Raw genomic sequence first — 15,749 nt, forward strand, 5'->3', positions numbered from 1 at the left:
AACGAAGTACATTGTAATTGGTAGAACACTTTAATTAAAGCAAAGAGAACTGGCTGTAAGGCGAAGTTAAGAAAATATATGCACTTTAAAAATGCAGGTAACTTTCAGAAGGACGTTTGGAGAGAGGAATACCGAGGGACCGTGGTGCTGAAAAGATGCAGACAAAAGAAATCCGGAATCGGGTGGGGGTAGAAGGACTAACGGAATTGGGGGAAGGGAGGGAAGAGAATTGTAGCGAACCCTTAGAAAAGTCGTGGGGTCTTGAGCTGGAGAGCAGGAGGGACCAATGGCACCTTGAGCTTTTTTTTTCTTTTCTTTTTTCTTTCTTTCTTTTTCTTTTCTTTCTTCTTCTTTTTCTTCTTCGTCTTTTTTTGTTTGTTTTTTTTTGTTGTTTTTTGTTAACCTGCTCGAGGCAAAAGTTTGAATGGGGACTCCCGAGACTTGCCCACTTGCAAGTCCCCGAAGCCGCCTTGGTGCTGGCCACCTGGTTCCCGGGCCCCTGGTGTGTGGTCAGTACCTGGTGTTCCTGGAATGCTGTTCCAGGGCAGCTCCTGACAGGACGGTCCTGCGCCCCAGCAGCCCGGGACCTGGGCGGACGTGACCCCCTCTGCCCGCAGGCAGTCTGGGAAGAGGTCCGGCCGGGAGATGGGCAGGGTCCCCCGGCTGCGTCTCTTTGGGGACTTGGGGGCTGTCAAGGCCCTCCTCGGTGCCCCAGGGTTCTTTTGTCCTGCGCGCGGAGCGCGGAGGACGGCCGGGAGGGAGCAGGGTATGGGGGTGGGGTTGTTGGAGTGCCGCGGAGGTCTGGGAAGCTCCTGGGCGGGAAAAGCTTGACTTGAATCATCAGAGATGTGCAAGAATTTTATCTCACCCAGAAGAGCGAAGTGGAGCCTTCCACTGTGGTCTCAACGAACAAACCCCGTGCTCAGAGCGCTCTCCAGACAAAGGTGGCGCGGGGACCCGAATCTCGGGCCTCTAGGACCAGCCCTCTCGCCCCGAAAACAGCAGTTCTCCTTTTCCTTCCATCTCCCCACCCCCTCCCAGTTCTTGGCCCTAGTTGAGCAACTTTACAGGCTACCCGCGCGGCCAGGGAGAGCGTGTGCCGGGAGCCCCAGGGGACGCCCTAGGCTGGAGCGTCCCACCACCCTGCAGAGGTGTGGGCGCCTCCGGACGACATCCCTAGTGCGCGCGGATATGGGGGCATCAGGGTTGTCCCGGCTCGCTGTCTGTGTCACTGGGCGTGGAGCGGCCACTGTGTTAGGCAGCGGAGAACGAGGTAGAAAAATAGTGTCATAGCTTAAACTATTTGCTCTCCGATCCAGCTGCGCCCCAGCAAGTCCTGCTTGTCCCCGGGAGATACAGCGGGAGGGAGGAGAAATCTACGCAACCTAGGGAGAGCTGTCCCACCGTGCGCACACCCACAGACTGAAAGACAGTCTTGCTATCTATGTCCCGTTTCTCATCTTTGTCTCTCCGTCTTCTGGCTCCATCTTCTCTGCCTCCCTTCCCTTCTCCCAGCCTTTGCTCAGTCTCTTGCGCTCCTACGTCCCCTCCCCCACGGCTGACAAATGAATGGCTAGTGTGAAATCCCTGCCTCCCCGATCGGCAGAAGCAGGCAAGGAGGGAGGAGCGAGAGAGGCTGGGAGCTCCCTCGGATCTGCCCCCAGTTGGCGTGCTAAGGGCTTGCAGAACCCAGATGTCTAGGAATAGGGTGTTTTGTGGCGGATGTGGGCGCCCCCTGATGGACAAGTTCAGCACAGGTGGAGGAACCCGATGCCCCCCACCAAAAAAACTAAGGAAGCCACTTTTACAACCATACATTCAATGATGAAGAGCCTTTAGTCGTTAGTTTTAAATTTAAGAATATGCGACGTAAATTTAGGGGTTTGAAGGACCAGGAATGGAGACCTTGCCTTTGTGAGGTACGGAAGCGCGCTTGCTCCCAAGTCCGCGGGGATGTGCTCACTGCTCTCAGCCAAGTCTGCAGCTTGGTGGAGAAGGACACATGGCCCGGGGCGGATCCAAGTTTTGGAGGGCTTGATGTTCAGTCTTAAGTATTACTTTCAGAAATATAGTACAGAATGCCTTACTTTTGGAAACGGTACCAAAGCCCTTCGCCGCTTGAACCCAATGCTAGGGCCCTGCCTCAGGATATTGCAAAGGAAAGGCCCCTAATCCAAAGTTTAAATTTACTCAATTTCAAAACACAATCGAACGTGGAATTTTGGGGGAAGAAGTGCCCCGGGAGGAAAAACAAGAGAAGGGATGGGAAGAAGAAGGGGACGGTGGAAGAAGTGAAAGAAAGGAACAGAGATATGGATGAAGCATGCAAACAGCTGGAGAAGGCCGGTAGGGTACGTTTCGAGGTTTGAGGCTGAATTTCGCGTCTCCTTTTGAGATATATTTTAAGTCCCATACGCGACAACAAACGCGACTGAAGAGGCATGCCAGGATGGAAGGAAGCTAGCCCTTTTGAGGGGCTGGGGCCGCCAGCCGACCCTCACTCTCTCAGCGGGCGCGGAGGTAGGAACAGCGTCCGGCGCTCCTCGATGCGCCGGAGTTCACGAGCCGCCGCCACGTGGGCTGGGACATCAGCTCTCGGCCCGAGACGGGTGTGACTTGGGCTCAGAGACAACTGCTGCGCGGAACCGGCTGTCCGCCCAGCCTGAGGCTGGCGGGGCGCCTCGGGTCCCCGCCTAGAGGCCAATAAGGGCGGGGCCTTGCTCTTTCCGGAGGGCGGGGGTGGGGGCGGGGGCGGGGCGGGGAAAGGCGGGGCGGGGCGGGGCTCACTGGTGTGAGCTCCGTGGTCTCGCACCCGGCGCTGAGGCTGCTGGCTGCTGCTACAGGCTACCCGACTGCTGTCCAGAAGGTGCTAAACGCTCTTATTAACAGTTTGAAAAACATTTTTCTCGCTTCTTGGGAGTGGTAGGAGGAGTTTTTGCCTTTTGACAGGGAGAAAGTAAAGATATACTCCAAGCAGATTTTTTTTTTTTTTTTGGCAGAAAAATGACATGAGTTTATTCTGTGCTCCATATATTGACTTTTTAAATATGTTCAAGTCAGTTTGAAGACTATTTTTAGTCAATTACAGGACTGATGGAGTTCCAATGAGCGCAAACATTAAGGGGCTGGGGGTGTAACTCAGGTCCCTGGGCATCAGGATCCTTAGCTCGGTCCCGCCTACAGTGGGAACACAGCACATATTTATGAAACGACTGAGCTAGTAACCCCGGGGGGATGTGGCACAGTCTAGACGCTGCCACTTACACGCTGCATTTTAAACTCTCCTGCTTCCTCGCTTTGCCTCGGAAGAACGGGACTTTAAGTCTCTCTGAGATCTCAAATTTTCATATCTAATTGATTCACGTTCCCTTTCTTTTTGACTCCTTCTAAAAGCTGTGACCTAAATTATTTTAAGCACTGCTTGACAGCTGTGCCAAACCTATCATGCAAATATTCATGTGAAGTCCTAAAATAGGATGTTGTGAGTTTAATATAAAAATGGGAAACCATTAGTGGAAGCAACAACTAGTTTCCTGAGATAAAAATCTGTTCCCTGTTTGGAGAATATGTAGCTTGGAGGTAAGAGCATATCAAGCAGAAGGTCCCAGGGACTGACTTGTAGTGCTGATTCCTCAATAAAGAAAGGAATATTTCACAATTGTGTTTGCCTGTCCCAACTAATACAGCAAAGGGTTCCAATGGATTCCAAAGTGATTGAGCAATGACTTCCTCCAGCAGGAAGTCCACAGTCCTTAATCTTATGGTTGGTGGGAAGAGGGATGAGATTAAGACAATCTGAGGATTTATGTCAGAACTCAAATTTTGTTTTGTTTTTCATAGTAGATAAACTAAAAGTTATTCCTAAATTGTATTTCCTCCTTTAAAAAACTGAAGTTTGAAAAGAATCTCTCTAGATTTAAATGTTTACACATGTAGGTTTCCTCTAATTCTCTGTGCTTACAAACTGGAGGGGAATGTCTCTGATATTCTAAGATACCTATATCTGCATGCTTGGAAATTCTGTTTGAAAGGACCTAAAAAGCTAACTTAAGGCTGAATATGATTAATGTTAAAAAACATAGTCTTTGTTCTCTCTTTCCTTACCTCATTATTATAAGTACTTTGTGGTTGATAATTGGTCACTAATTGAGCTTGAGAGCACAGAGATCCACCAAGGCCGTCTCCCAGTAGTCATATAACCAAGCTCTTCTTTCCTAGTGCAGTTTAAACCTTTTTGTTGACTTCATTCATGGACAGACCTCACTGGAAACTGTATTTAAAATGGGATATTACCCTGTGACTGAGGCCAACTTCTCAAGACACATGGTTCTTTTGAGGAGAAGAATGAGTGAATATAGTTAGGCGATTATTTCACCACCCACCTAGAGAAACCAGTTAGGACTCACAAACACTCATTGTTGGGGGTGAGTTGCTGTAGTCTGAAAAAACATGCTGATTGTTGCATAGGTCTCTACCAGAAAACACAAGGCTGGTACTCCCTCTGATTGGGAATCAGAACAAAGGGAAGTAGAGATAATTACTGAATTTTTGCTAGCTTCCTCTGACAGCCTAGGTTTAGTAAACTACACATACGCACACATATACATTTATGCATTTATATTGTATTTATATGTATTCTCCAGGTTTTTTTGGTTTTATTGATTGACTGATTGATTGATTTATATTGACTGCTGGCTTCTTACCCCCGGATGTATCAGGGTGGTTGTATTTCATTGGTCAGTGCAAAGTATCTTTGTTGAATGTGTTTGCCTGTTACGTTTCCTGAAACTCCTCTGGATGGATCTGTCATCTATAATAGGGCATAAATGCAGATCTATGTTTAAATTTACCTGATTTCTGCCTCTCTCTATATATCCTACTTTCTTCTTCTAAGAATTTTAAGGGGTGTTTATGTTTATAAAAATGAGATTACATAGCTTATTATAAACACATACATAATATGTAAGCTGTAATCTTTTTACTTTTAAATTACTGAGTTGCTATCACCTGTGGTGTGGTAGAATGAACACTTGACTTGGAATCACAAAGCTTGATATCAAAATCTATTAAATGGATATATAGTTATACACATCAAAAGGGTGACTATCTCTGGGAAACTTTGGCAAATGAAAAACTATACAAATAAGTGGTGTTAATTTATTACATCCATGGGACTCATACTGATATATTCTATAATCTTAATAAAAATACCATTACCCAAATGACATATTTCCTACCAAATCCATAAAGTGAGTTAGATAGGAGCATTTTGCTTTAAAAATTGTCTAGTTTCACTGAACAGGAGACAGAGTCCAGAAATATACTAAAATGGACATGGAAATTCAGTGGATAAGAAAGATTATTCAACAAATGGTTTGGAAACAACTGATTGGTCCATTCAGAGTAAGAGTCAACCTCTACCTCATTTCTTATCCTCAAATAAAGTTAAGATAGAGCACGTATGAAATGTAGAGAATGACATTTAAAAAATAACTAGAGGTGGGGTGCCTGGGTGGCTCAGTGGGTTAAGTGTCGGACTTGAGCTCAGGTCATGATCTCATAGTTTGTGGTTTCAACTGCCCACCCCGCCCCCCTGCCCCGCCCCATGGGTCAGGTCAGGCTCTGTGCTGACAGCTCAGAGCCTGGAGTCTGCTTCGGATTCTGTGACTCCCTCTCTCTCTGCCCCTCCCCCACCGACCCTCTGTCTCTCTCTGTCTCTCAAAAAATAAATAAATGTTAAAAATAAATAAATAAAAAATAACGAGGAAATTATAGGATTTTTAAAATAATAAAATAGAAATAGAGAAACCTGTTTTAAGCAAAAGTAAAGATCCAGGGGCACCTAGGTGGTTCAGTCAGTTAAGCATCCGACTCTCAGTTTCAGCTCAGGTCATGATCTCATGGTTTCATGAGTTCAAGCCCCACGTCGGGCTCTGTGCTAACAGTGCATAGCCTGCTTGAGATTCTCTCTCTCTCTCTCTCTCTCTGCCCCTCCCCCCGCTCACACTGTGTTTGTGTCTCTCAAAATAATAAAGAAAGCTTAAAAAATATTTTTTTTTAAAAGGAAAAGATCCAGAAGCCATACTAGAACAGACTGGTAAGTATGAGTAAATAACAAATTATTTACACAAAAACAAATAACACATTTGGAAAACATCAGCAACATAAGATAGACAAAGAGCTAATAACTCTTTGGATATAACAAGAACTTTTACAAATCAGTGAAAGACCACAGTCTATCTAAAAACTGTCACATGTGATATGTAGGCAGTTGGCAGAAGAAGAAATGTGTTTTTAGTCATATGAGAAATTTCTCATCCTCATCCATAATTAAAGAAATAGTAATTAAAAAATGATATGCTGCATTATTTTTTCAACCACAGCAGTAAAGATTTAAAAAGTTTGATAAAAATTTGTTTTCGACAGGTTGTAGGGAAATTGGATCTCTCACATACTACTGTGGCAATATGAATAGGTCCATCTTCTTTACAAAATAATTTGGTAATAGCTATCAGAAAAATTTAAAACTGCATATACTCTTTGACCCAGCAATTTTTATTCTAGATATTATCATATAGATATTGGTACAAATATCACCCAAGATGAATGGACAAGGACAACCTTTGCAGCATTGTTTAATACAAAAATCTGGAAACACTGTAAAGGCTCCTCATAAGGCTCATCATCTATGTGCTTTGGTGAAAATAGAGCATGGGAAAGGGAACAGAGAGTGCAGTGTTTTAGATAGAGTAATGAGGAAGGAGTCAGGCAGAGAAAAGAGCACCACTAAGGGGCAATGACATGAAAAAGCTTAGTTAAGTCCAGCTTCAGGAATCCAATTGGAAGTTAATGATAAATTCACATGGGGCCATTGCTCCTCTGAAGTAAGTTCATAAGATTTCTTGTTTAACCATGAGATTTTTCTCTGCATTACAGTGATTCCTCCTGTGAGAAATCACCCAGGAGCAATATGATAGGTAGTACTCATTATATCCACCTTGTGGTTGAGATGTCCTGGACAGTTGGTTGTCTAGGTTTACTAATTTGAAGACTAGAAGGCAAGAAGTCTGTGTCCCTAAGTCACCCTTTGCTCACCAGATCTTCCACAAGATTAAGGGAGAATATTAAACATCTTGGCTATCTTTCTTCAAGGCAGCCCATCCTGGGCATGGCTCTTACCCTGTCTGCAAGACATGTCTCATGGTAGGAGTCCTATTGACCTTGTCTCTTGTGTTCTCCCAGGCAATTAAACAGCTTCAGTCAGCTGTGCCTTGATTGTTCAGTGACTTTCTCCTCTTCTCATTGACTACAGTGGAGTGAAGGCTAAATATAGGCACTGGCTTTCATATCTCTCAGGTCTTTCTTTGCAGATAGACTTGTTATCACTAGCAGATTATGCTTACAAGACAGACACCAAAGAGCAAAAAAATAGAAGTGGGTATTGGAGAGGTGCTAAAAAAAAAAAAAAAAAAAAAAAAAAAAAGGTTTTAAAAGTTTTTCTTATTTAGCAACATCAAATGCAGAAGGTAAACAGTGTGCCTTAACAACCGTGAACATGGACATAGCCTTAAGAAAATTAGAGAAATGGAATGAATGCCTATAGAGTCCCAGGAAGAGGCCACAGAAATATAGTTCTAAGGCAATTAAGGTCAGTAAATCACTCTGAGATATTTACTAAGGAGATAAATGGCCATTCTTTAAATCAAGTGTTGCAAGCTCAGGTGCTTAGAGGGAACAGGCATGGAGTAGAAATGCATGAGAAACCAAGTGGGGCCAGTGATAACCTTGAGTTCACGAAGGCAAGGTGAGAGGCTGCTCCTTGCCTAGTGCTGATTATTGGCCAGCAGGAATATGCACCTAGAATTGTTTGATCTGATTTTTCAAAAGAGATCTGAGACTTATTGTGAAAACTCCAATTTTTAAATGCTGGGAATTTATTGAAACCTATTTATACAAATATATTTCTAACATGACTGATTTCTCCCTTGTATTTTTAATGCACTGGCTTCCTTCCCTAGATTTGTCTTGGGGCAATTTTAAGGCAAGCAGTGAGTACATTTGTTCTGTAGATGAAAGACCATTTTCCTCCCTCCCTTAAAAAAGGGCACTTTTATAAGGGTGAAGGATGGCGCAAAACGTTAGACTTGGAGTATCGGTCTTAGAAAATTAGGATGCAAAAGACCCATCCCTGGGTCAAGGTCACGCCTTGTCTGATTTTGTTAGGAGATCTGACACTCCAAATATTGACAAACATCAGATATTATTGTGTCATGGTACACATTCAACTGGACTGGTTTAAATGCATTTCAGGTGTTAATTACCCTACATGCCCTCATTCTTAAGAGATTGTTGGCATTTCTCTTCAAAGTGTGTTTCAGAACTGGTAAATAGAGGCATTGGTCATGCATTTGGCCCATAAACCTTTCTCAAGCATCTACTCTGAACCTGGCACTGTGGAATATTGTGGTAATTAGCAAGTTGAACGTGATACTAGGTCTGTTCTACAGAGACAGCTGTTCTACAGAGGAGATAAAACATGTTTGTTTACAAGTAATAAGTTAAAGCATATAGCAAAAAGTTATATGGCAATTTATTGTAAGCATAAAGTTATACACTGCTTCTATAATGGTAACCTAGATTATAATTTTCATACCCAACAGGTTCCAATACTTTTCTTTTTACTATTAGTGATATGAACACAGAAAGAGAACATCTATAGAAAACCTGAATTAATAATTTTAATAAGAAATATTGAGTACTGAATACACTGTATCACTGACCTATATCTCATATGCATTATTTTATCAATCCTCACATTCACTCCAACAGTTAAGTACTACTTTTCATAATTAAGAAGTTACTGAAAATAAGGGAGTTAGTCACTTATCCCAAATCACAGAGTATTAGTAGAGGATTCAGAACTTGAATTCAGGGTTGTTTGAAAATGGAGACCAGACTTTTAACATTATGATTATAAAATAAAAGTTTCCTGAAAAAATAAATAATTTCCTGAATAAATAATTTCCTACCATCATGAAAAAAAAAACTGTTCTCAATTTTTTTCTTTCATGATGATAGGAAATTATTTATTTTTATAAAAATGTTTCTTAAATTCAGTTAATACTTATGGAATTCATTTTCTTTAATAGATTTTTTTTAACGTTTATTTATTTTTGAGACAGAGAGAGACAGAGCAGGAATGGGGGAGGGTCAGAGAGAGAGGGAGACACAGAATCAGAAGCAGGCTCCAGGCTCTGAGCTGTCAGCACAGAGCCCGATGCAGGGCTCGAACTCATGGACCGCGAGATCATGACCTGAGCTGAAGTTGGACACTTAACTGACTGAGCCACCCAGGCACCCCATAATAGATTTTAATAATACAACCTAAAATTTCACTTTGGCAGCTTTAAAGTATAGAATATGTGGAAGTGATATTTTTATTTTTTTCTGAAATACTGTAATAGCATTGAAACACAAGTGAATACTTTCTGCTTGCTATGGTAGCTTATAAGAACTATGGAAATGTAGAAACTAAATTTTACAGTTAGTGTTTAATAGTGTCTACTACATATTCCATTAATTATATGATAAATAATAAACTTAATTATCAAGATTAATCATCTGTAGCAAGGATTATCAACTGTATGCTTTTCATTGTGAGTTGTCAAATGGCCTACATAGATGGGAAATATATATATATATATATATATATATATATATATATATATATAATTTATTAGGTTTAAAAGATGCTCTTTAAGATTTTGTTATAGAGAGGTTCCAATGCTTATTTCACAATATATAAAATAAAGCAATTAAAGGGAAACAAATAGCAAGGAAAAAGGAGTAGCTGTCATAATTATGAAATTAAACTTGAACTCAAATTGGACTTGGATTTTACAGCATTTACGTCTTTTCAGTCTAGGTTTCCTAACTCATATTGAATTTATATATGTTCTAAGGAGGATATTAGGAAGTTATTTAGGACATTATTTCAAATGTGTTATGATGCCTTCAGCTACAAGTATCAAAAATCCCTGATTTTATTGGGTTTATGTAATAAAGGAATTTATTTCGTTTAAAAAGAAGTTCAGAGAGACAGCTTACTCTGGCCTAATGTTTGAGGGCTTAAGACCTAGCTGTCCTGATTCTTTCTCAGCTTTGTCGCCAGAGGCTATCTTATACACTCATGGACACAAGAAGCCTACACCAGTTTGAGAAGAAGTAACCTATTGTGACAGTATTCCCTGAAGAAAAGCAACCACCTCTTTCTTTTTTTCCTGTTCTTAAGGTGAATATACCTTTCCCAGGAGCATCCCGTCTATCCTGCTGAGATCCCCTCACATCTCATTAGTTAAAAACTGTATCATGTACTCATTCCAAAACCAATCGTTGGCAAAATGAATGGGAGCAGTGTGACTGACTTAGGATAATCAGCATCATTCCCTTTGGCTGGGTTTGACCCAGGCTCCTCTAAAGTGTATGGCTGTGTAAAAGAGGATAGATACTAGAATGGAATCAGAGTATTGTTGGAAAGGAGAAAGAAGAATGGCTACTGAGTACCCAACCAAGAGTGCCTGTTATAGAATAGTTCTAAATGCAGCTAAGGAGGGAAGAACCCTGGGGATCAAGTAATCTGCAGTTCTGAGATTGGCTCTTTGCTTTCCAGATGGTCCCCAACACTGGTACTTATCCGCCTCATAATTACAGCTCCATAGAAATTCAAGCTGGAAGGGACCATTCTGAGACCCAGACTGTTAAATGTCTTCCCCAAAGCCTCACAATAAATTAATGGCAAAACCAGGGCAGGGTTTCTTGACTCTCAGAACAGAGTGTTTTCTTTATTTTTTTTCACCCTTCAGACTTTAGAACTGTTGGAACTGCTTTAAAACTCATGGCAAGCCTGGTCTTTTTGTAATTAACAGCTCCTTATAATACATTTGTTTGTTCAGCCTCCTAGAAACTAAATTGAGTCTGTGCTTTAAAAAGCCTGCTGAAGTCCTTATTGCCTGTTTTGATAGCATGTGCATGAGCCACCACCATGTTCTTTCCCACCTCACATTTGATATGAATCCTTTTCTTTCAACATCTCTCCCTATTGGTTCCCCATCTTCTTTTGCTCCATCTGTGACCAGCTTCCTGTTTCTAAATAGACATTGTGGTCACCTCTCCCTCTTTGTGCCCATTCCTAGCCACTAGTTACTTCGGCTGTGGTCTTTATTGTTCTTTCTCCAGCCCACCGGGTTGCGGTTGTCCCACACATCCATATTGTTATATGTTCCCAAACTGGGTTTTGGGATTATTTTGGTAACTACTGCATTGGGTGAGAGTCGAACTAATAATTAAAGTGTTGGGATGACTTTTCCTATTACGAATTCTCTCCTGTTTCTACAATCTAAGAGGAGCTGTACCTTGTACTCTTACTATATACAATGCACAAAATAGCATGTTGACTTATGGCCCACCGCAAACCTGAATGCTTATGATTTCCTTTGTGTTTTTCTTCATTTCCAGGACAAGATGTTGATCAATATAAAGAGCATCTTATGGATGTGCTCTACCTTAATAGCAACCCATGCACTACATAAAGGTGAGTGTGGTTTAAGTTTTTTTGGCGTTTAGTGAAATAAAATTTAAGTGCTAGAGCACAGAATGGCCATATGGAGTCAATAGAATAAAGAATTAGTTTTTGATCTATTTAGTGATTTATAGTGCTGAACACTTTCAGCTGAAATAATATTATTTTTCATTTAATAAATGGTTTTAAATAAAATGAAATAATGAACAGGATGCTAAAGAAGCAAGTGGGTTTTCAATAAATTCCCAGATTACTTTCAGATTGCAAAAGTGCTCATATATACGTATTTTTTAAAATCTGTAATCTTCAATATACTCAAAGCCTTTCCTATAAAGAAAGACTATCAAACCCTCAGGAGGCTAGAGTGTGAGAAGAGTCAAAAAGATAAAGAGCAGGCTTACAGCCAGGATTTTACCCTCCACATATATTACCTTTTCCTTTCCTTTCTTTTCCTTTCTTTTCCTTTCTTTTCTTTTCCTTTCCTTTCCTTTCCTTTCCTTTCCTTTCCTTCTTTCCCTTCCTTTTCTATTCTCTTCTTTTCTTTTTTCTCTATTTCATTAAACTTAATCTCCTAGTTATATGATATAGGCAACAAACAAATAAACTAATAACCCAGGTATTTTCAGATTGATGAAAATAAAGCTTAGTAATATGATAAAGAAGTGCCTGAGTAGGGGGAAGGTGGGATGGCCTCTTTGAGAAAGTAACATTTAAACTGAGATATGAATGACCAAGATGGCTGTCGGAGTTTAGGCTCCACCAATCTGTTAACAGCCCAAGCGCTATTTCCTTCAGTGTAGTCAGGAAATACAGGTGAAGGTCACAGACAGGGAAGGACAATAGCACCCAGTAACAAGGGAGAACACAAAAAGGAAATATAGAAAGAGAGTTGGTTTAGATGGGTAGTAACAGAAGGGGAATAACAAATTTGTTATTTGTAGGTTTAGATGGGTAGTAACAGAAGGGGAGAAAACAATGGGAGAGACTTGAGGGACACTTAAAACAGAGTTTAGACTTTCTGCTTAAAGCAAAGAAAGCACTCACATAAACAATGGGGAAAAAACCAAAAGCACTTATGATATAGCTCCTTGACAGTATTTTATAACAGTAATAATAGCTAGCAATATTGAATAATTTCTACATGCCAGGTCTTCTGTATTTTACATAGTTAATTTATTGAATCTTAACTCTCCAATGAGGCAGATGCTTCTATTCTCCCCATTTGGCAGATGAAGAAACTGCACTACCACAAGGTTTGGAGGCCTACCTAATGTAGAAGATTATACAGCAGTTTAATTACAGAACCTGGAGTTGAACCCAGGCAGGCAGGCTCCATCATCCATGCTATGAATCACTATATTACACTTTATTCCAAGAATCAAGTTCTTTGTAAATCTGTGATCATGATTAAGAGATATAATTAGTTGGGACTAATTTCAGAAGAATTTAATTTTTTCATATGAGGCACAAAAGTTGAAAACGTAAGATCCAAATAAAACAAATTTGACAGTTTATAGTAGGATACACAGCAATAACTTGTTAGGAGTTAACACAAGTGTTTTCATCTTAAGCTTTTCTCTGTTTATTCCTAGGCACTCAAAAGGTCAATAACTAACATTAATGAACACCTCGTCCACTGGTTATTGGCTTTATTTTAATGCATGAAGTGTTCTGTGCTTTAACAATACCTATTTTGTTGATTATCTAGTGCTTACCTAGTTATTTGAACATTCCTCTACTATTAATAAATGAGTTCTCCACAGTCATGAGCAAATGAATGAACAACAGAGTGAAATTTATCACCCTAGAGAGTAATAAATTCTCATATTTTCAATCTGACATTTATTTGGCCAAGGGGTGTGTGTGTGTGTGTGTGTGTGTGTGTGGTCAAATTGTATAGATGGAATTTATGTCATTCTTCTCCACAGAATTTACCGACAGAGAACGAAAGGCAATTGATCATTCGTTATTTAGAGATTTCTCCCTTACGCTACTCATATAGACCACAAACCATGTGGTGGGAACAGTGAACTTTGTGTTAATTTTCGTTTTTTACTACTTGCATTGTTCACAGTTTCAGACAAGTTCTTACAGGTAGCATTAAAAAAAAAACATGTATAGTCTGTAAACATTATTCTCTGAACTACTTAGTTTCTTCCTTAAAATATTTAGATTTAGTGAGCTTAGTTCTTATGACCCAGTGCATTAAGACTCAAGATTTTATACACAAAAGACTTGACCACACAGCTTTTTGTTAATCCTGTTGTTAAGACTAGATTCTACATGAATATATATTTATATCTGAACAAAGCTTTTGATTTCCTTGTATCTGTAAACATCTAGAACAATAAATAACCCTTGGGTAATTTGCCTTTTGAGATCATTTTGTTCCAATATCTTTTTACATAACAGCACAGTTACTGAGCAATACTTGGAGTTTTAGAAACCTTCCAATTGGATACATTGGATTCCATCTCATATCTGCCTCTACACATCTAAAATTGTGAAAAGAATGATAGCTTAGTAATAAATATTAAGGAATTGGATGTCACTTATCTTAAACTCATTTTTAAGGAGATGATAAAGAATCTCATAATTTATATCATAATTGAGGTTGATGGTAAAGCTGTGTTTTTTTTCGTTAAAAAACCAATACTTTGTGGTAATGTTAATCATCTAAATAATTCTTTAGGAAGGAAATGAGCTTTCTTAGAACATAGCGTAAATGGAGATTTTTAGATCATAGAATACTTAGCCCTTTCCTTCTCAGAACTCCTATTCTTGGCAAAACAAACAAACAAACAAACAAACAACCTTTGTGTTGTCATCATCTTCCTAATGGGGGCCAAATCAAGGGATTATAAATCAGGTAGGGAGTCCCCTGCGGACTTTATAGATTTATTTAAAAGATCAAGTTGCTAACTGCTGTCCGTGCAGATAACAATTTAAGAAATAGGATGAGATGGAAATAGAGTGGGTGTAGACTCTGCAAAGGAACTAACACTAATTTAGGGACAGAGGAAGAACCCCATAAGTACCAAAGTTGAAAGATTCCTTGATTAGTTGTGGGGAGACTTGTGTTCTGGCCCAGGTCTGTCAGCAGGCAGCTAGGATCTTAAATGTCACTTCCTCGCAGTGGAGCATCCTTAGTAAGAGATTGGACTAGTTTCACTCTGAGGGTGAGCTTTAAGTAAGACAATTTATTTTATAAGCCAAGAATTTAATAGAATGGAATTATTCCCTTGATACTGTATTTAAAGGTGATTATGATCTTAGTAACATTTAAAAGACTAACTTAGTGCAGTTAATAGTGTATTTTTATTTAATTTTGTTAAGTGCCTTAAATCCTGTTTTGGGGCAAGTTATATATAGATTAGTAAGATGATAAAGAAATGTATGACAGCTATGACCACTATAAATTAGAAATATATGACTGATTTCTATCATAAATACAGTAAATATAATACTGTATTGGTTATTTTAGATTTATTTGTATCATATGAGAGATTTTATAGTCCAGCCTTTAAGAAGTTAAATTTCAATCTTTAACAATAAAGAGCATTTTTTTCTTAAAGTGCATAGTATCTCCATATCTTCCTGAAAATTTCAAAATGACTTATCCCCAACTGAATCCACAGTGCTATGTTGACAGCTATATCATTTCTGATACATGTCTGTATTGAGATATATGTTCCCAGTACCTTGACTACTAACACACTAAGTGTTACATACACATCATTTTGTTAAGAATTATTATTTCACTCCAGCTAGAGGCTACTTTTAACTTGTTCATCATATTTTCATGAAGTAGGATTGCTTGTGTATGAACATAATTTCTATCTATCGTTATTGCCAGCACATTGTCTAGCCAATTAGTCAGGACTGGAAAATGGGAGGAAGTGGTGGGAAAGGGTTATGGATTCCTGTAAGAATAAATGTCATTTATTTTGCATATGATACTGTTAAATTGCACTCAAGGTATTCTTTCACCTTAAAATTCTAAGGGCTTAAACAGAAAGACATTCTGCAGATTAATACTTTAGGTGGGGGTTAGGTGAACAGACCAAATCCTACCCCCCCCCCACCCCCACACACAGGATATAATTAAGAGGTAATGTTTCACTGCAAAGTGATTGCAGCTGGATTTGTTATTATGATGAAAGCCTTTGGT

The 15,749-nt window shown here is 39.8% G+C and overlaps 2 protein-coding genes across 5 annotated transcripts in view; one reads left to right on the plus strand and one right to left on the minus strand.

Moving 5' to 3' along the window:
• The window catches only part of VCAN (versican), a 120,417-nt gene that overhangs the window by 643 nt on the left and 104,025 nt on the right, over positions 1-15,749 (plus strand). For 3 of the 4 annotated variants that reach the window (XM_049649762.1, XM_049649760.1, XM_049649763.1), the window contains exon 2: positions 11,515-11,590. In XM_049649762.1, coding sequence (XP_049505719.1) covers positions 11,521-11,590 — 70 coding nt within the window. In that variant the 5' untranslated portion in view covers positions 11,515-11,520. Of the gene's footprint in view, positions 1-10,159; positions 10,292-11,514; positions 11,591-15,749 lie in introns of all 4 variants that reach the window. The other variant, XM_049649761.1, reaches the window with a different exon arrangement.
• LOC125935238 (uncharacterized) lies at positions 59-1,818 on the minus strand. The gene is made up of 4 exons (XM_049648891.1): positions 1,386-1,818; positions 1,140-1,336; positions 518-831; positions 59-403 (listed from the first exon to the last, which is right to left on the minus strand). The coding sequence occupies exons 1-4, from the start codon at positions 1,816-1,818 to the stop codon at positions 67-69; spliced, it is 1,281 nt and encodes a 426-aa protein (XP_049504848.1). The 3' UTR covers positions 59-66.

The sequence above is a fragment of the Panthera uncia genome, assembly GCF_023721935.1.
Source record: "Panthera uncia isolate 11264 chromosome A1 unlocalized genomic scaffold, Puncia_PCG_1.0 HiC_scaffold_17, whole genome shotgun sequence".
NCBI classification, from domain to species: domain Eukaryota; kingdom Metazoa; phylum Chordata; class Mammalia; order Carnivora; family Felidae; genus Panthera; species Panthera uncia.

Coding starts and splice junctions, on each gene's coding strand:
- LOC125935238 (XM_049648891.1), bottom strand. CDS start 1,818: ATGTATGGTTGTAAAAGTGGCTTCCTTAGTTTTTTTGGTGGGGGGCAT. Junction 832..1,139: donor GCCCACACCTCTGCAGGGTG/GTGGGACGCTCC, acceptor TGATGATTCAAG/TCAAGCTTTTCCCGCCCAGG. Junction 404..517: donor CAGCATTCCAGGAACACCAG/GTACTGACCACA, acceptor TGCCTCGAGCAG/GTTAACAAAAAACAACAAAA.